Raw genomic sequence first — 20,264 nt, forward strand, 5'->3', positions numbered from 1 at the left:
TCTTTTATTTTTTGTGAGATATTTTGAATATTTTCCCTAATTTGTTTTTTGAATTGGGCATTTACCTGAATAAGAACACCCAATAACTGCCTTGTGGGCGTTCCAAATAGAAAAAGGGGAAATATTTTGAGTAGAATTCTCCTGGAAATAAAAAGCCATTGCTTTTTCTCTTTTCTCCTTGAATGCTGGGCATCGAAGAAGAAAAGAGTTACATCTCCACCTCCTAGAGTTATTCCCATTGACAACTGATTTGATCGAAAAATGTATTGGTGCGTGATCAGACCATGAAATGTTCCCTATGTTGAGGTCCTTAAATCTCTGAAGAGAAGTGATATTGGTTAAAACCAAATTGATTCTCGAAATAGTTTTGATGACCGTCAGAATAGTATGTAAATTCCCTAGATGAAGAATTCAGACATCTAAAGACATCAAATAGTTGCTGTTTGATGATCCAGTTTTTTAAGGTGAACATTTTACCTCTGGGTGTGGCTGTTGTATCCATTGGTTGGTCAAGAATAATATTAAAATCCCCCAGAATAATTAAATCCCTGTTTTTGGACTTTTTTCATTAGTTTGTTTAGAAATGTGTTTTTTCCCTCGATTAGGAGCGTACAAATTAACTAGAGTATAAATGATCGTATTGATTACACAGATAAGAATGTGGAATCAGCAGTTAATATCTGTAATTTCCTCTAATAATTGAAAAGACACAGCATCTCCGATAGCTGTAATCACTCCTGCCTTTTTTTTGTCTAAGGAGGATCCAAAAATATAGAGGAAATTCTTATCGGAAAATTTTGGTGGATTAATAGATGATAGTTTTGTTTCTTGGAAAGCAATTACGTCACAATTTGAGATTTTAGCTTTTTTCCAAGCAGAGTGCCTCTTAATGGGACTATTAAGTCCCTTTACAGTTAGAGATAAGATTTTTACTGCCATTTGTAATACAGAATGAGACTACATGGGAAAGCCAGAAATTCTTATTCATGAATATTAACCCTCTCTGAGCGAGAAAATCAATGGTGCAAGTAACATCATCTAACAAATCCAAGGATAAAAACACTGTAAAGCAACATCTCAAAAACCACAAGCAAAAAACAATCGGACACAGATTCTTTTCAGATGATCTGGTAACAAGGTCTGGGAAAAAACAAGACAAAATTCCCACGGACCTCATCTTAGAGGAGGGGGAAAAAGTTCAGCCAACTCTACATTTGAGTCCTGTAAAATAACCTTTAAGATAAAAGTAAGTCAGAAGGCATCAATAATAAAAGCTATCATAACAATCTTCTTAGAAGCCCATTAAATTCTGTGATCCAGGGTTACATCTCATCTGATGTAGGTTTCTTTTCTGTCCCTGAAAAGTTATGCTCCTTTAGAAATTTCTCGCCTTCTGCTGGATCTTGAATGACACTTGGTTTTCCGTTGATGAAAATGATTAATTTAGTAGGAAAACTCCATTTATATGGGATGTTCTTAGGATTGTAGTAAGTTCTACAAAGGATTTCCTAGCCCTGAATGTCTCCCTTGAAAAGTCTGCAAACACTTTAATAGCTTCATATGATTTTTGTATTTCCTGAGATAATCAAGCAAACGATCTTTAGTATGGAAAAAATAGAGTCTTATGATGACTTCTCTAGGGATTTCTTTTGGTAGGAACTTGGGTTTCTGGAGCCTGTGGGCTCTGTCGATTATCAAGTCCAAATTGTTAGACGTTGGGAGGGTTTTGTGGCGTAGATCCTTAATATACGGGATAAGAGCCGAAGGGGGGGACACCCTCTGGTAGTCCTCTAAATGTTAAGTCATTGCGCCTATTGCGATCTTCTTGATCAGTAAGTTTTGCTCTTAGAAATTTTGCTTAGTCTTTAAGAGTTGTATATCCTTTTTCCAGAGAGTTTTGTTTTATGGAAACAACTTCCACTTTCTTATCAGTAGCAATTATTTTTTGGTTCATTTCTTCAAATGAAATTTGCAGGTTATCAAACCTTTTATTAATATTAATTTCCAATTATTGGATTGAAGAGGTGAATAATTCAGATAAATATTTCTCAGATGCTGTCAGATTTCCTTTTAGCCGAGCATAATTAGGATGAGATATGTCCTTAGCAGTTAGATTTGGTGTCTGTAAGGGAGGACTACTACCGTCCAGTCTGGGGCGTTGTTTGTGAGGGGTTAAGTTAGGTGAATAGTCCTGTGAGTCTTCACCTGACTCAAGCTGAAAAGATGCTGCTGCCCCTTTAACATCGCTGCTGTCACTAAACAGACTCTTCCTTTTGTTTCTCATAATGGGTTCTTCATGTAAAATGAAGGCTTTATTGACATCCATATCTTTAGGTGCCTGTTTAGTAGCCTCCTTTTTATATAAGGCTCCTTTAGTTTGGGCCTGGTAACTGCCTCTGTGTGGCTATGTGCCCTGGGATCTGCCGCAGTCTGTGTCAGTGTGATGGAGCTTGTGACTCACTGAATCCTTTCTGCTTGAGGGAATTTCCCAGAAAAGGAGACTCCTTCAAACACTGAAGGGACAACTCCTTGTGAGAGACAGCAGAGCCGCCCGTGCGAAGCCTAGCACGTCGCTCTGTGTCATTCACAGTGCGAATGGAACGGCGCTGAGGTAAAGCAATTTTACTTACATTTGCGTCATTTAATAATCTTTATATAGCGCCAACATATTCTGCAGCGCTTTACATACATTATCGTCGCTGTCCCCATTGGGGCTCACAATCTAGATTCCCTATCAGTATGTCTTTAGAGTGTGGGAGGAAACCGGAGAACCTGGAGGAAACCCACACAAACACGGGGAGAACATACAAACTCCTTGCAGATGTTGTTCTTTTGGTGGGATTAGAACCCGGGACCCCAGCACTGCAAGGCTGCAGTGCTAACCACTGAGCCACCGTGCTGCCTCCTGCAGGGACAGGATTTTTCTTCTGAGGTAATGGCTTTTTCTTACACATATCTGGCAGATGACCCATTGGGTGTTGGGTAGGTGGCACTGCATCTTCAGTGCTGTCAGTACAGCTCTTTGACGGCATGTCAGACTTGACGGGAGAGATGGCTGTTATGTAACTGCGTTCCTTCAGCGGCAATGTCTGACAGGAACCAGGCTCCTCTTTTGTTTTCCTATTAGGCATTATTTTAATCCAAATGGCTCAGAAATGATTCAAGGTAATCCAGGGAAGTTCTTGAAGGCTTCCGAGAAGAAAGTTTGCTTCCAGGTCTTCTTTTTTCTGCTTTAAATCTTCATTACAGACTCAAGCAGGCAGAGCTTCAGTCATACAGCTCCTTCAGGCCACGACCCAATGACCCTAAATAATTAATCAAAACTTCTAATATCGTGTTCCTCTCTCGGGGTTTGGGAGTCATAGGATTAGATAAAACACCTAATTTAGACTAAGGTCTAAGGATGTTACCGATAGGATACCGAAGCTCATCAGTTCCAAGGATGTCCACTCATTTCTTCTGATACATGTTGGCACCAATGACACGGCAAAGAAGGACCTACCGACAATCTGCAAGGACTTTGAAGCATTGGGGAAGAAAGTAAAAGAACTGGATGCGCAGGTAGTTTTTTCTTCTATCCTTCCAGTAGACGGGCATGGCGTCAGGAGATGGAACAGGATCCTTGATGTGAACAACTGGCTGAGACGATGGTGCAGACAACAAGGATTTGGATTCCTGGACCACGGTGTGAATTACCTCTATGACGGACTCCTTGCCAGAGACTGACTACACCTCAACAAACCCGGGAAACACATTCGCCAGGAGACTCGCAACACTCATCAGGAGGGCGTTAAACTAGAAGAGGGGATGGGAAGAAAAACGCCAGACACGAACATGCAACCAGAGAACATACTAATGAAAGATATAAAGTGCGACAAAGAAGGTCCAAGACAAGATACTTGGAAGGGAGGTAAGAAAATTTCTAATACAATCCACAGGGAGAAGATTGGAACAAAACAAAATCGTGTAAACTGCGTGCTAGCAAATGCCAGGAGCCTGACAAACAAGATGGATGAACTGGAAGCAGAAATATCTACAGGTAACTATGACATAGTGGGAACAACCGAGACATGGTTAGATGAAAGCTATGACTGGGCAGTTAACTTACAGGGTTACAGTCTGTTTAGAAGGGATCGAAGAAGTCGGAAAGGGGGTGGAGTCTGTCTATATGTAAAGACGTGTCTAAAGCCTACAATACGGGAGGATGTATGGGAGGGAAATGAGGAGGTCGAGTCCTTATGGGTGGAGATACATGGGGCAAAAAACAATAATAAAATTATCATAGGAGTCTGTTATAAACCACCAAATATAGCAGAAGCCACGGAAAGTCTATTAATGAGACAAATAGACGAAGTAGCAAAAAATAACGAGGTGATTATTATGGGGGACTTCAACTACCCCAATATAGACTGGGAAACCGAAAGCTGTAGATCTCAGAAAGGAAACAGGTTTCTGTCAATTATCAAAGACAATTATTTGTCACAACTTGTGCAGGAACCAAGTAGAGGGACGGCCCTTTTAGACTTAATATTAACTAACAGGCCAGACAGAATAACTGAGGTGCAGGTCGGGGGGCACCTGGGAAATAGTGACCACAATATTATACAATTCCACATGTGCTTCAGTAGGGTGCCCAGCAAGGGAGTCACAAAAACACTGAACTTCAGGAGGGCAAAGTTTGATCAGCTAAGAGATGCCCTTCACCTTATAGACTGGGATAGTATCTTTAGTAATAGGAGCACGGATAGAAAATGGGAAATTTTCAAAACAGTCCTACACAGTCACTGTAGAAGGTACATACCTTATGGGAATAAAAGGGCTAGGAATAGGAGGAAGCCAATGTGGCTAAATAAGGAAGTCAAGAGGGCAATGAAAAACAAAAAAAGGGCTTTCGGTAAACTTAAACAAGAAGGCAGCGAGGAAGCGCTAATATCTTATAGGGAAAAAAACAAAATCTGTAAGAGACAAATAAGAATAGCAAAAGAGGAGACAGAGAGACTAATTGCCAAGGAAAGTAAAACGAATCCCAAACTGTTCTTTAACTATATAAACAGTAAAAGGATTAAAACTGATGGAGTTGGCCCATTGAAAAATAACCTGGGTAAAATCATAGAGGGCGACGAGGGTAAAGCAAACCTACTCAATAGCTTCTTCTCCACTGTTTTCACAAAAGAAAACAATTTATCGGAGGAAATGCAGAGTGATAAAGTAAACCCTCCGCTAAATATCACCCACCCAACCCAGGAGGAAGTTCAGAAACGCCTAAATAATATCAAAATAGACAAGTCACCAGGCCCAGATGACATACACCCCCGGGTACTAAAAGAATTAAGTAATGTGATAGACAGACCGCTGTATCTTATATTCAAGCACTCTTTATGGACAGGGACTGTCCCACTAGACTGGCGCCAAGCAAATATGGTACCAATATTCAAAAAGGGGTCTAAAAGTGACCCTGGGAACTATAGACCAGTCAGCTAAACGTCTGTTGTGGGTAAATTGTTTGAAGGATTTCTTAGAGATGCTATTGTAGAATATCTTAATGATAATAACTGTCTAACTCCATATCAACATGGATTCATGAGGGATCGCTCCTGCCAAACAAACCTGATCACCTTCTACGAGGAGGTGAGCTCACAGCTGGACCGGGGAGAGTCAGTGGATGTTGTATACCTTGACTTCTCCAAAGCGTTTGATACCGTGCCACACAAAAGGTTGGTATATAAAAGGAGAATGCTTGGTCTGGGGGATAATGTGTGCAAGTGGGTAAATAGCTGGCTGAGTGACAGAAAGCAGAGGGTGGTTATCAATGGAGTAAGCTCAGGGGGTGTCAGGGTTACTAGCGGGGTGCCTCAAGGGTCTGTCTTGGGCCCTATATTATTTAATAATGATCTAGTGGAAGGGTTGCATAGTAAAATAGCAATATTTGCAGATGATACTAAACTTTGTAAAGTAGTTAATACAGATGAGGATAGGGCACAGCTACAGAAGGATTTAGATAAATTGGGGAGTTGGGCCAAAAAATGGCAAATGGGGTTCAATGCCGATAAATGTAAGGTCATGCACATGGGAAAGAAAAGCAACAGTCACCCATACATATTAAATGGGAAACCGTTGGGGAAATCAGACATGGAGAAGGACCTGGGCGTCTTGGTTAATAGCAAATTAAATTGGAGTGCCCAGTGTCAGGCAGCAGCTGCGAAGACAAATAGAGTCATGGCATGCATCAGAAGAGGAATAGGGGCATATGATGAGAACATTGTTCTTCCTCTGTATAAAGCGCTGGTAAGGCCGCACTTAGAATATTGTGCACAGTTCTGGGCTCCGGTGCTCAGGAAAGACATATTGGAGCTAGAGAGGGTACAAAGGAGGGCGACTAAGGTAATAAAGGGAATGGAGGGACTAGAATACCCAGAGAGGTTGTCAAAATTAGGCCTATTTACATTGGAAAAGAGAAGGCTTAGGGGAGACCTCATAAACATGTATAAATACATCAGGGGGCAGTACAGAGATCTCTCCCATGACCTGTTTATACCAAGGATGGTGACAAAGGCGAGGGGGCACACTATACGTCTGGAGGAAAGGAGGTTCCTGCACCAGCATAGAAGGGGATTCTTTACGGTCAGAGCCGTGAGACTCTGGAACTCTCTGGGAGAAGAAGTGGTGATGTCCAACTCACTTAATGAGTTCAAGAGAGGCCTGGACGCCTTTCTTGAGAACAATAAAATTACATCTTATGCTTAGGATAGTTAATTAATCCAGGGATTTAATCTGACTGCCAGATTGGTGTCGGGAAGTGAATTTTTCCTCAATGATGTAAATTGGCCTATACCGCATGGTTTTTTTTTGCCTTCCCCTGGATCAACGCTGCGGAATAGCTGCAGTGCACAAGAAATAGGCTGAACTGGATGGACGCTTGTCTTTTTTCGGCCTTATAAACTATGTAATCCTTATTACAAAACTTGTTTATAGATGACAGAATTATTAAATAGATAGATTTCATTCACTGCTGCCATAAAAGGATCACAGCAGGCAAAACAGGTACACTATTAGAGATGAGCGAATAAATTCGCTGGGCCGTGACCCACCGGCCACACCAGTATTTTGTGGCCTTTGTATGGGAGCTCTGTGAACCACATCCTACCTGCAGAAACCCACAGCGCCTCTTCTGATTTGTTGCCTTGGCTCGTTGTTGCCCCAGACCTACTAATCACAAGAGGCGCTGGGGCTTGCGGTAGGTAGGAGGGGGTTTGCTGGGCTCCCGTCCGACAGCCATGGACTACTGATGTTGCCGCTGGACCAGTTTTTGGCCTAGGAGGCTAGAGAATTACTAGAAAAAGAATTAGAGTCCTGCACTGGTATAATATTTCAGCATTTTTATGCAATTACCACAAAAATAAAAAAAATTCACACAAATCTGGAAGAAGTAACATTTATTACAATCCAAAATACTAATACCCAATGTTGTATACAATGTCCTGGATGCATCTCAGCACTAAAGATCAGGAATGTTGAAACCATTATACTCATTGTGATTTTATGAAATACTTTAAAAAGGCTGTTCTATGCAAATGATATTTATAGGGAACTGGAAACCTCCGTGATCGGTCCAAGGACTGCGATGGCTTCAATTTCTACTCTTCCTCCCTTAAAAAAAGCAAAAACAATAAAAGATGTTACAGTGGAGCCGTTCTACCTGGAAATACTAAAAGGCAAATGGCAAGACTGTCATATCATCTGGCTCCTGAAAAGTATTTTAACAAAGACCGTTGTCTCAAAGTCAGTGTTGGTGATCAGCTGATTGCCCCTTGCTGTCAGGGATTGCAGTATTACATGTATACAATGAATGGTTCACCATGTACTCCAGAGCTCTACCAATTACTTTACTATAGTGTAATGTAATTATATATATATATATATATATATATATATATATATATATATATATATATATATATATATATATATATATATATATATATATTTTTACAATTGTTGAATAAGTAAAATAAAGAAAATCTGTTAATCCTGCATTTTACGTCCCAATTAAATCACATTGAAGAAATTATACTCTGCACTCGGCTTTGTCCGGCAGTCCCATACACAATGAGTAGAACTGAGGTTGAGCATGTGCACCTCCGCCCTATTCAAGACAGAGCTCTGTACAGCCCGGTTTCCTTAAAGAAACAAGTATATTCTTGTAATTTTATATTGTGTAATGTGAACTATGATGTATAATGTGAATTCTGCTTTGTGTTAGTGATGGTGATAATGTGTGTTGACAGTGATAGAGCTGTGTTCTGCCCAGCAACAGGTAGTGAGTAGGTATAGAGTTAATAGCTGGGATTAGCCCAAAGTGGGAGGGCCTAAGCTGAAGTGAAAAGTGACAGTTTCCTGCCAGAATGTGAGATAGGTGCTTTTTCTATGCACTCCAGGCCCTATGGTCAATTGTGCGAAGTCGCATTCTGGGGTGTCCTTAAAATGAGAGGAGACTGAAGGAAAGTCACTTCTGCTCCGGATCTTGCTAAGAGACAGTGATTTAACGGAGAGGACGCCTAACTGAAAGGCCCACAGTTTAGAACTCTTGAAGGTAACGGGCCTAGACAGGACTGAATACTTCTTTTCCCCAAGGGGAAAGAAGATGCAGAACTGCAAGGAATCTTGCTAAACAGGACTGCAGAGTTGAGCTGGGAAAGGAGAGTAAAGAGGAAAGGAGAACAATAGAGGAAAGAAGGAAGGAAACTGTGTGGAAAATGCTTAGTGGGTGCACAGTCTTATGACCGTTTCCTTTACAAGTCTATGTCCTGTATATATTCCCTACCAATTTCCTGTTCAGTAAAAAGTTTATTTTCGAATTTTGGTCTTCCTCATTGAAGACACCTGGTCCTGGCAAACCAGCAACTTAGATTACATGCGGCCTGCACGGGCGTAGCACCCTCACAGCACAAGTTCACACACCCAGCCAGGAACCCCAACTTCATGTAGTTTGCCGGGGCGCAAGAGACAAGTGCCTTGCCCATGGGTACTGCCCAGTGCGATGTTACACCCCAGCGATCTGTACGTTATCCCTTATCATATGAAGTGTTATTCCCAATATATTAAGTAATTTCCTTTCCAAACTACCCTGGTGAGCCAAGTTAGGAGAGATCTCAGGGATTCTAAGCTTTTGCTCCTGACTAATCTTTTGTTTAACCCTTGGTTGTCCTAATGGATTGACCCTTTAGACTGCTAGACTACTCTATGTACCTACCTGTCAAAATTACAGGAGCTCCTATACATAAACCTGACTATTCTTGACCATAATTTCTAGTCTGTCTGTGTCCTGTGGTTCTAACATGGCACACATTATATATATATATATATATATATATATATATATATATATATATATATATATATATATATATATATATATATATATATATATATATATATATATATATATATATATATATATATATATATATATATATATATATATATCAGTCATATGAAAAAGTTTGGGCACCCCTATTAATCTTAAGCTTAATGTTTTATAAAAATTGGTGTTTTTGCAACAGCTATTTCAGTTTGATATATGTAATAACTGGTGGACACAGTAATGTTTCTGCCTTGAAATGAGGTTTATTGTACTAACAGAAAATGTGCAATCTGCATTCAAACAAAATTTGACAGGTGCATAAGTATGGGCACCCTTATCATTTTCTTGTTTTAAATACTCCTACCTACTTTTTACTGACTTACTAAAGCACTTTTTTTGGTTTTGTAACCTCATTGAGATTTGAACTTCATAGCCAGGTGTATGCAATCATGAGAAAAGCTACTTATAGTGGCTACTTGCAAGTTGTTCTCCTGTTTGAATCTCCTCTGAAGAGTGGCATCATGGGCTCTTCAAAACAACTGTCAAATGATCTGAAAACAAAGATTATTCAACATAGTTGTTCAGGGGAAGGATACAAAAAGCTGTCTCAGAGATTTAACCTATCAGTTTCCACTGTGAGGAACATAGTAAGGAAATGGAAGAACACAGGGACAGTTCTTGTTAAGGCCAGAAGTGGCAGGCCAAGAAAAACATCAGAAAGGCAGAGAAGAAGAATGGTGAGATCAGTCAAGGACAATCCTCAGACCACCTCCAGAGAGCTGCAGCATCAACTTGCTGCAGATGGTGTCACTGTGCATCGGTCAACTATACAACGCACTTTGCACAAGGAGAAACTGTATGGGAGAGTGATGCGAAAGAAGCCGTTTCTGCAAGCACACCACAAACAGAGTCGGCTGAGGTATGCAAAAGCACATTTGGAGAAGCCAATTTCTTTTTGGAAGAAGGTCCTGTGGACTGATGAAACCAAGACTGAGTTGTTTGGTCATACAAAAATGCGTTATGCATGGCGGCAAAAAAGCACAGCATTCCAAGAAAAACACTTGCTACCCACAGTAAAATTTGGTGGAGGTTCCATCATGCTTTGGGGCTGTGTGGCCAATGCCGGCACTGGGAATCTTGTTAAAGTTGAGGGACGCATGGATTCCACTCAGTATCAGCAGATTCTTGACAATAATGTTCAAGAATCAGTGATAAAGTTGAAGTTACGCAGGGGATGGATCTTTCAGCAAGACAATGATCCAAAACACCGCTCCAAATCTACTCAGGCATTCATGCAGAGGAACAATTACAATGTTCTGGAATGGCCATCCCAGTCCCCAGACCTGAATATCATTGAACATCTGTGGGATCATTTGAAGAGGGCTGTCCATGCTCGGCGACCATCAAATTTAACTGAACTGGAATTGTTTTGTAAAGAGGAATGGTCAAAAATACCTTCATCCAGGATCCAGGAACTCATTAAAAGCTACAGGAAGCGACTAGAGGCTGTTATTTTTGCAAAAGGAGGATCTACTAAATATTAATGTCACTTTTCTGGTGAGGTGCCCATACTTATGCACCTGTCAAATTTTGTTTGAATGCAGATTGCACATTTTCTGTTAGTACAATAAACCTCATTTCAAGGCAGAAACATTACTGTGTCCAACAGTTACTACATATATCAAACTGAAATAGCTGTTGCAAAAACACCAATTTTTATAAAACATTAAGCTTAAGATTAATTGGGGTGCCCAAACTTTTTCATATGACTGTATATATATTTTACTCCATCAGCTTTCTCCATCTGTCAGCAGCTACTTAATGGACGCAACCCAGGGGTCCCTACAGATCCTTTTAGATGGTTAAGTGCAGCGGCTTGTGCAAAGTCTGTCTGGGAGTTGACGGATTTGGAGATATATATCCTGTTGAAATCTATAAGACGGTGTAGAATAATTTTACAATACACATACTTACTCTTGGCAAAGCAGCAACCTGGTAAGCAGCTCTTGCTGGGTAATTACTCCGAAAAACTGTGAGATAAAAACACATCAGTGCAGTTACAAAAATGCAGAAAACAGATATTAAAATGACAACCTGCTTATATCCCAGAGCCATATGCGATAAGACGTAGCTTGCTTAATATAGCGTTTTCCATGACATATGAAGTCTCTATATGTAAAGAGTAGTAGTGTGGTAGTAGTAGTTCGGTGTCGAAACATTTGATTGGTTGCACTGAGCATGAAGACCATCCCTTTCCATGTGCCATATATGAGCCGGTGGATGGTTGGTCACCCTGGAGCTACTTTAGATAGAAGAGAACGGCATCTTCTCAGAGAAAGGATGTCAGTAGTTCTCAATATTTGGCTTTGCTTTGTTTTTTTTTTGTTCAGAAAAGAGGACGCTACATACATGACGTTTTCCCAATACTTACATTGCTTGTAAATGTCATTAACGTCATTAAAATCATTGATATCTGCCAATAACACTGTAGTCTTCACAACTAGAAGAAAAAGGTAGATATGTTCAATATCATAATTAGACAATGTATGCAGGTGAAATAAAAATGGCATATACAAAAAAACTTTTGGCTATTACATTGCTTCTTTAACCGTGAGTGTTTGTGCAATAAATCCATGGTTCATGTCGTAGAGAAAAATTTAAATCCATAAAGACATCTACAGAGATCCAACATATCACCCACACACTGAACATATGGGATAAATTATAACTGGGGAAGTGAGAAAGAGCTGACACTTAAACCTCCATTAAGTAGGGACCTCATGCAGTGACCAAGTAATTACAACAGTAGATTTGCTCTGAGAGCCAGACACCAAGCCTGGAATTACACACTACCGTGTAACAGTTGTCCAATCAACCTGTATAAAAGATTGGTGGTGGCAGCTAGTAGTTCCTTTTTATTATAGTGGAATTGGCAGTGACCGGGGTATGTATATTATATTATACAATTACGTAATTGACTGACAAGTGATGGACGAGGTCGCTGCTGCTGTACTAGGTACTAGGCCGGTTACTGAGGAACTCACAGTGAGCGTATGGTATATACACCACCAATTGCAACTCATGGGATATGTATCCCATGCTGCTGCTGCTCCTGTATGGGATGGATGGAGACAGCAGAGCACCATCACTCATGCACAACCTGCGCTCTAGTAACCCCATTTTCGTGGTCGCAGGAGGTCCTAGCAGTCAGACGGTCCCGTGATACGGGACTAAGCACTTATACAACTAACACACACAAGGTAAAACTAAAACATCATACATACCATTGCTGTAGTCGCATCCTGCTGCTTTAAGAATTTCACCCATATTCACCAAGGCCTGGAAACAATACAAACTCGTCAATGCGATACGGCACTATTCTAACATTAGGAAGATATTTTACCTTATAGTCTTCAAAAAACATCAAAATAACGTCGGCCAAATATAGGAATCAAACTGGTGCCGAATACAAGAAAGGAACAATTCCTCTTATTCTGATTGTTACTCTCACTACAGGGGATATTCAGACATTGGGCGGTTATTGTAAATCTCTTTAGAAATGATAAATAATGAAGTGAAATTTACATTCTCAATTGTCTAAATACTCGGCGCTATTACCCTCCAAATCTCAGATTTACGACCCCTGCTGCTCCCAGTGCATGATCAACAGCAGCATTATTATGGTACGTGATGCAATACCGCCACTACGTCATCTACATAGTCATCTAGTGCATATTAATGTCAGGAATTTAATTAATAGGACAGTAGGAGGTGGTTTGGTAGCAAAAAGGATTTTTCCTCTGTGCATCTTTATCAGCCATATAAAGCCCGCAGAGGGCTGTACTACAGATCCACAGCAAATCTTGTCTACAGTGCACGTACCATCTTGTGGCCATACTGCACCCCTGACTTTACACAGAGGCACAAGGATCCCTCTCTCATGGATTATCTGATCCCCTATTTGGGAAAATACAGTATCCACTATAGACATCCCACCACGAAAAGCAAAGGAGAACGTATCAGGATAAGTGCACACTGTGTCCATACACTTAGCCAAAACGATACGCAAGAGCTCATCACGACTTATTCTTTAACGTATCCACAGGCCACAATTTTTCAGACGCAGACCAAAAGTGTTTTCTTTTGCGCCATCTGCCCAGTTTGTGTCTGGCAGTAGACTCCTAGTAGATTCCTATACAGAAGGTTGCCACGAAAAAACATATATACCATGTAGTATGTGTGTATTTTTTTTTTTTCAATGGGTCCCCATGGAAGATGGATGCCTAAGCACCTATTCTGACTGTAGCCGCTGTCGGGTGAACCACTCTTTTGCACCTTGAGAAATGCTGCCAAGATGCAGATATAGAAGTAATCTGCAGGTGAATAGCATTTAGTGTGCCAGGCTTAATGGAACAGCGGCTTCAGGGAGAAAATGAAGTTATATCCTCCCTACAGCTGCTTGCTTCCCAGTCATCGGGATGGAAGGTGTAGGGAGTGGTTAAAGTTACTGTTCACTAGCCCAATAGAGGAAGACACATGGGAAGATATTTTACAGTCCATATCACTAGTGTCGACAAGCGAGGGGCAAATACTTTCGCAATACTATCGGATTCATAGAGTATATAATACCCCTTTGCGCTTATACAATTTTGGTTACAAAAATGACAAACTGTTAGGCTATGTGCCCAGGATGCAGAAATGCTCCGGATTTTTTCCTGAGCGTTTCTGCATCTCCCTGGCAGAAAATATGTATGCGGATTGTACATGCGGATTGTACATGCGTTTTTCCTGCCAGGGACAAGCGGAAGTGAAGCGTTCTTAACTTGCATTTCTGCATGCGGGTTGTCAAGCGCTTTCCAAGCGATTTTTAGCATCACTTGGAAAGTGCTTGACAATTTGGTCACACTATATAAATCCATGCAAACGGCATGGATTTATATAGTGGGACCGAAAGAATAGGAAAAAAATAAAAAATTAATATTATACTTACCTTCTGATGGCCCCCGGTGTCCTTGTCTCGGCTTGCCGGCAGCTCGCGGTAGACTAAAGGACCTGCCGGCATCAGCAGTCGCGTGACCAGTCACATGACTAAATGACGTCACCGCATGTCCTTCTAGTCTACCGCGAGCTGCCGGCAAGCCGAGACAAGGACACCGGGGGCCATCAGAAGGTAAGTATAATATTTATTTTTTATTTTATTTTATTTTTTTTACAGGTACTATGGCACCCGGGTCTGGAGGAGAGTCTCCTCTTCTCTAAACCCGGGTACCATCCGCACATTGAAACGCATGTAATCTGCATGTACAGATCCAGTGATGCGGATGACATGCGGTCCAATGCAAGTCAATGGCGGCGAAAATGCCGCGTTTCCGCAAATTAATTGGTAGTGCTACGGATTTTTCCGCAATGATAATCCGCAGCGGAAATTTCCACAGCATGTGCACAGCACTTGCGGATTATCATTGGGGAACAGGGCAGACCTTCTACCAAGCGTTTAAGAGTTTCTGCAGCGGAATTGCCGCTGCGAAAACGCATAGTGGGCACACAGCCTTATAGCTGTGGTAATCCTGATGCAGATCTATGTCACGTAATGTGGAACTGCCCTATATTTAGGGGATTCTGGAGAGAGATTCTAGTCTTGTGTCCAAGGTGTTTGCATGTGAGATTCCCCAGGATCCTATTGTGTGTCTACTGGGATATGTAAATGGCTTACCAACTGAAGAGGCCCATCAGATAGCTATCCTCTGTCTACTATACCAGGCCAGGAAGCTGATAGCTTCGCACTGGAAAGACAATGGACCCAATATATCCCTAAAATCAACAATATACTTAGACTAGAGAGATATACCAGAGAAAGGGAACCCTCTTAAATTTGAAAAATTGTGGGCCCCTTGGTTGGATTCTCTGGGCCTGGCCCCTATGACATTAACATGGTCAAGAATGCTAGCGACTGCATGGATTAGATAAATCAGTTTTGATTGTAATATAAATGTAATGACTCCAGCTAATTGATAATTAGCAGATTGATAACAAGTAGCTAAATGAACTGTGCATGGTAATAAATAAGGGAGAGATAGAAAGTGACCAACACATCTGACCCGTAATAAAATAAATCCTTTTATTGCATGAGAAACAAGTTTTACAATGTGAAGAAACTGGCAATGTCTATAAACTGTTTCTCCCCTTTAAGGTCGAAAGAGCCGGGGTGGAAGGGGTGGGAAGGTGTGGGAGTTGGGGGGGAAATGAAAGAATGTGATTGTCAACTTAACGGTTCATGTTGAAAATGTTTAAATAAAAATTATTTGATTAAAAAAAAAAAAAAGTTACCGTTCCCTACAAAGTGAGAGCATTGTAATCACAGGCGGTCAATCAATGTGCTGATGAGTGATTACAGTATACTCTATAGTGAGCAGTGACTGTAAACGCTGGGCACCGCCCCAATGACAAGAAGCGAGCAGCTGCAGGGAGGATATAACTTCAATTTCTCGCGGTAGCCGCTTGCTCCAGTGAGCCGAGAACACAGGATTACCCCCATATCTGCAGGTAAATAGTGTTTCTCAAAGTGATGTTGCCTTTAAGGCTATGTGCCCACGATGCAGAAATGCTGCGGATTTTTACTGAGCGTTTCTGCATCTCCCTGGCAGAAAAACCGCATGCGGATTGTACATGCGGTTTTTCTTCCAGGTCGAAGCATTTGTGAAGCGTTTTGAACATGCGATTTCGCATGCGGGTTGTCAAGCGCTTTTGGCATCACTTGGAAAAGTGCTTGACAACTAGGTCACACTATATAAATCCATGCAACCGACATGGATTTATATAGTGTGACCAAGTTACGATGCTGCAAATGCAGCATCAATAGTAAAAAATAAAAAAAAATAAAAAATAAAAATGATGAAAAAAAAACAAACAAAAAAAAACATTATACTCGCCTTCTGATGGCCCCCGGCCTCCTTCTCCGATGTCTTCGGCGGCTCGCGGTGGTGTAAAAGGACCTTCCATGACGTCATTTAGTCATGTGACAGGTCACACGACCGCCGACGCCTTTTACCATCGCGAGCAGCCGAAGAGCCAGCGACACCGCTGGGAGCAGACAGGGGGCCATCAGAAGGTAAGTACAGTGCCTACAAGTAGTATTCAACCCCCTGCAGATTTAGCTGGTTGACACATGCGGAATTAACTTGGCATTGTGACATTTGTACTGTAGATCAGCCTGGAAGTGGGAAATGCACTGCAGCAAATTTTGTTTTTGTTTATTTATTTTTTAAAAACGTTAAAAGTTAATTCAGAGTGTCATTTATTATTCAACCCCTCAAACCACAAGAATTCTGTTTGGTCCCCCTAAAGTATTAAGAAGTAGTTCAGGCACCAAGAATAATGAGCTTCACATGTGTGGATTAAAGATCTCTTTTGCCAGCCTTTTCTGACTATTTAAGACCCTCCCCAAACTTGTGAACAGCACTCAGACATGGTCAACATGGGAAAGACAAAGGAGCATTCCAAGGCCATCAGAGACAAGATCGTGGAGGGTCACAAGGCTGGCAAGGGGTACAAAACCCTTTCCAAGGAGTTGGGCCTACCTGTCTCCACTGTTGGGAGCATCATCCGTAAGTGGAAGGCTTATGGAACTACTGTTAGCCTTCCACGGCCTGGACAGCCTTTAAAAGTGTCCTCCCGTGCCGAGGCCAGGCTTGTCCGAAGAGTCAAGGCTAACCCAAGGACAACAAGGAAGGAGCTCCGGGAAGATCTCATGGCAGTGGGGACATTGGTTTCAGTCAATACCATAAGTAACGTACTCCACCGCAATGGTCTCCGTTCCAGACGAGCCCGTAAGGCAGGGCCGGCGTCAGCACCCGGCGCACCCGGGCAAATGCCGGGGCCCTGAGCAGGCAGAGGGGCCCACTGGCGGTCGCGCACCCCGCTGGGCTATGGGCGGAGGAGAGCGGTGTCAGCGCCCGCCCTTCTCCGCCGCTTGCTCAGGGCCCCGGCAGCCCGATACTTACCTCTCCCCGTGCCTCCGCAGATCAGCTGTCTTCCTGCTCTGCGCTCTCTGTGACGTCTCAGGTCAGAGGGCGCGGTGACGTCTTTACACCGCGCCCTCCCCTGAGCCGTCACAGGGAGCGCTGAGCGGGAAGACGCCGACAACGCTGGAGTTCGGAGGCGAGCAGCAGGTAGCAGGTAGCAGGTGAGGAGAAGGGAGGTGAGTATTTGATTTTTTTTTTTTTTTTTTAATGTATGGAGGCATTTGGCATTATAAAGAGGGGAGGGGGGGCATCCTGCATGGGGCATTATAAAGAGGAGGGGTGACAGCCTGCATGGGGCATTATAAGGTGGGGAACAGCCTGCATGGGGCATTATAAAGAGGGGGGGATTCCTGCTTGGGGCATTATAATGAGGAGGGGTGACAGCCTGCATGGGGCATTATAAGGTGGGGACCAGCCTGCAGGGGGCATTATAAGGTGGGGAACAGCCTGCAGGGGGCATTATAAAGAGAGGGGGGGCATCCTGCATGGGGCATTATAAAGAGGAGGGGTGACAGCCTGCATGGGGCATTATAAGGTGGGGAACAGCCTGCATGGGGCATTATAAAGAGGGGGGGATTCCTGCTTGGGGCATTATAATGAGGAGGGGTGACAGCCTGCATGGGGCATTATAAGGTGGGGACAAGCCTGCATGGGGCATTATAAGGTGGGGAACAGCCTGCACGGGGCATTATAAAGAGAGGGGGGGACATCCTGCATGGGGCATTATAAAGAGGAGGGGTGACAGCCTGCATGGGGCATTATAAAGAGGAGGGGTGACAGCCTGCATGGGGCATTATAAAGAGGAGGGGTGACAGCCTGCATGGGGCATTATAAAGAGGAGGGGTGACAGCCTGCATGGGGCATTATAAAGAGAAGGGGTGACAGCCTGCATGGGGCATTATAAAGAGGAGGGGTGACAGCCTGCATGGGGCAGTATAAAGAGGAGGGGTGACAGCCTGCATGGGGCATTATAAAGAGGACCGGTGACAGCCTGCATGGGGCATTATAATGAGGAGGGGTGACAGCCTGCATGGGGCAGTATAAGGTGGGGAACAGCCTGCATAGGGCATTATAAAGAGGGGGGGATTCCTGCTTGGGGCATTATAATGAGGAGGGGTGACAGCCTGCATGGGGCATTATAAGGTGGGGACCAGCCTGCATGGGGCATTATAAGGTGGGGAACAGCCTGCACGGGGCATTATAAAGAGAGGGGGGGACATCCTGCATGGGACATTATAAAGAGGAGGGGTGACAGCCTGCATGGGGCAGTATAAAGAGGAGGGGTGACAGCCTGCATGGGGCAGTATAAAGAGGAGGGGTGACAGCCTGCATGGGGCAGTATAAAGAGGAGGGGTGACAGCCTGCATGGGGCATTATAAGGTGGGGAACAGCCTGCATGGGGCATTATAAAGATGGGGGGATTCCTGCTTGGGGCATTATGAGGAGGGGTGACAGCCTGCATCGGGCATTATAAGGTGGGGAACAGCCTGCATGGGGCATTATAAAGAGAGGGGGGGGGGGGGACGTCCTGCATGGGGCATTATAAAGAGGAGGGGTGACAGCCTGCATGGGGCAGTATAAAGAGGAGGGGTGACAGCCTGCATGGGGCATTATAAAGAGGAGGAGTGACAGCCTGCATGGGGCATTATAAAGAGGGGGGGCAGCCTGTATGGGGCATTATGTGGGGGGTAACAGCCTGCATGGAGCATTAAAAGGGGGGGGCCTGTATGGGGCATTATGTGGGGGGTAACAGCCTGCATGGAGCATTAAAAGGGGGGGCCTGTATGGGGCATTATGTGGGGGGGGGGGGGGGACAGCCTGCATGGAGCATTATAAGGGGGGGGGGCAGCCTGTATGGGGCATTATGTGGGGGGTAACAGCCTGCATGGAGCATTAAAAGGGAGGGGCCTGTATGGGGCATTATGTGGGGGGTAACAGCCTGCATGGAGCATTATAAGGGGGGGACAGCCTGTATGGGGCATTATGTGGGGGGTAACAGTCTGCATGCAGCATTATATGGGGGCCAGTATCCTGTATGGAGCCTTATATGGGGGCCAGTATCCTGTATGGAGCCTTATATGGGGGCCAGTATTCCGTATGGAGCCTTATATGGGGGCCAGTATTCCGTATGGAGCCTTATATGGGGGCCAGTATTCCGTATGGAGCCTTATATGGGGGCCAGTATTCCGCATGGAGCCTTATATGGGGGTCAGTATTCCGCATGGAGCCTTATATGGGGGTCAGTATTCCGCATGGGGTCTTATATGGGGGCCAGTATTCCGTATGGGGTCTTATATGGGGGCCAGTATTCCGTATGGGGGCCAGTATTCCGTATGGGGGCCAGTATTCCGTATGGGGCCTTATATGAGGGCCAGTATTCCGTATGGGGCCTTATATGAGGGCCAGTATTCCGTATGGGGCCTTATATGGGGGCCAGTATTCCGTATGGGGCCTTATATGGGGGCCAGCATTCCGTATGGGGCCTTATATGGGGGCCAGTATTCCGTATGGGGCCTTATATGGGGGCCAGTATTCCGTATGAAGCGTTATATGGGGGCCAGTATTCCGTATGAAGCGTTATATGGGGGCCAGTATTCCGTATGAAGCGTTATATGGGGGCCAGTATTCCGTATGGGCGTTATATGGGGACCAGTATTCCGTATGGAGCGTTATATGGGGGCCACTATTCTGTGTGGAGCGATTCACCGGTTTCTGAGCTATTGTGGAATTTACAATAGATATCACTCATGAAGTGAAATCTTTGCATTGTACTATATATATATATTTCTCCGCCGTATCTCTGCATCATGAATCGTGGTATGTGTTAAAGGGGCCCACTGAGACTCTTTCGCCCGGGGCCCAGAAAAACCTGGAGCCGGCCC

The 20,264-nt window shown here is 43.5% G+C and overlaps 1 protein-coding gene across 3 annotated transcripts in view; it reads right to left on the minus strand.

Annotated features, from left to right (window-relative positions):
- Nucleotides 1–7,361: 7,361 nt before the first annotated feature.
- Nucleotides 7,362–20,264, minus strand: part of RIDA (reactive intermediate imine deaminase A) — a 28,309-nt gene continuing 15,406 nt past the window's right edge. For all 3 annotated transcript variants that reach the window (XM_073679605.1, XM_073679606.1, XM_073679604.1), the window contains exons 3-6: nucleotides 12,646–12,700; nucleotides 11,793–11,861; nucleotides 11,336–11,391; nucleotides 7,362–7,647 (exon numbers count right to left, since the gene is read on the minus strand). In XM_073679605.1, coding sequence (XP_073535706.1) covers nucleotides 7,579–7,647; nucleotides 11,336–11,391; nucleotides 11,793–11,861; nucleotides 12,646–12,700 — 249 coding nt within the window. In that variant the 3' untranslated portion in view covers nucleotides 7,362–7,578. The remainder of the gene's footprint in view (nucleotides 7,648–11,335; nucleotides 11,392–11,792; nucleotides 11,862–12,645; nucleotides 12,701–20,264) is intronic.

Source organism: Phyllobates terribilis, unplaced genomic scaffold (genome assembly GCF_046119375.1).
Source record: "Phyllobates terribilis strain yellow unplaced genomic scaffold, ASM4611937v1 Scaffold_4__5_contigs__length_816908805, whole genome shotgun sequence".
NCBI classification, from domain to species: Eukaryota; Metazoa; Chordata; class Amphibia; order Anura; family Dendrobatidae; genus Phyllobates; species Phyllobates terribilis.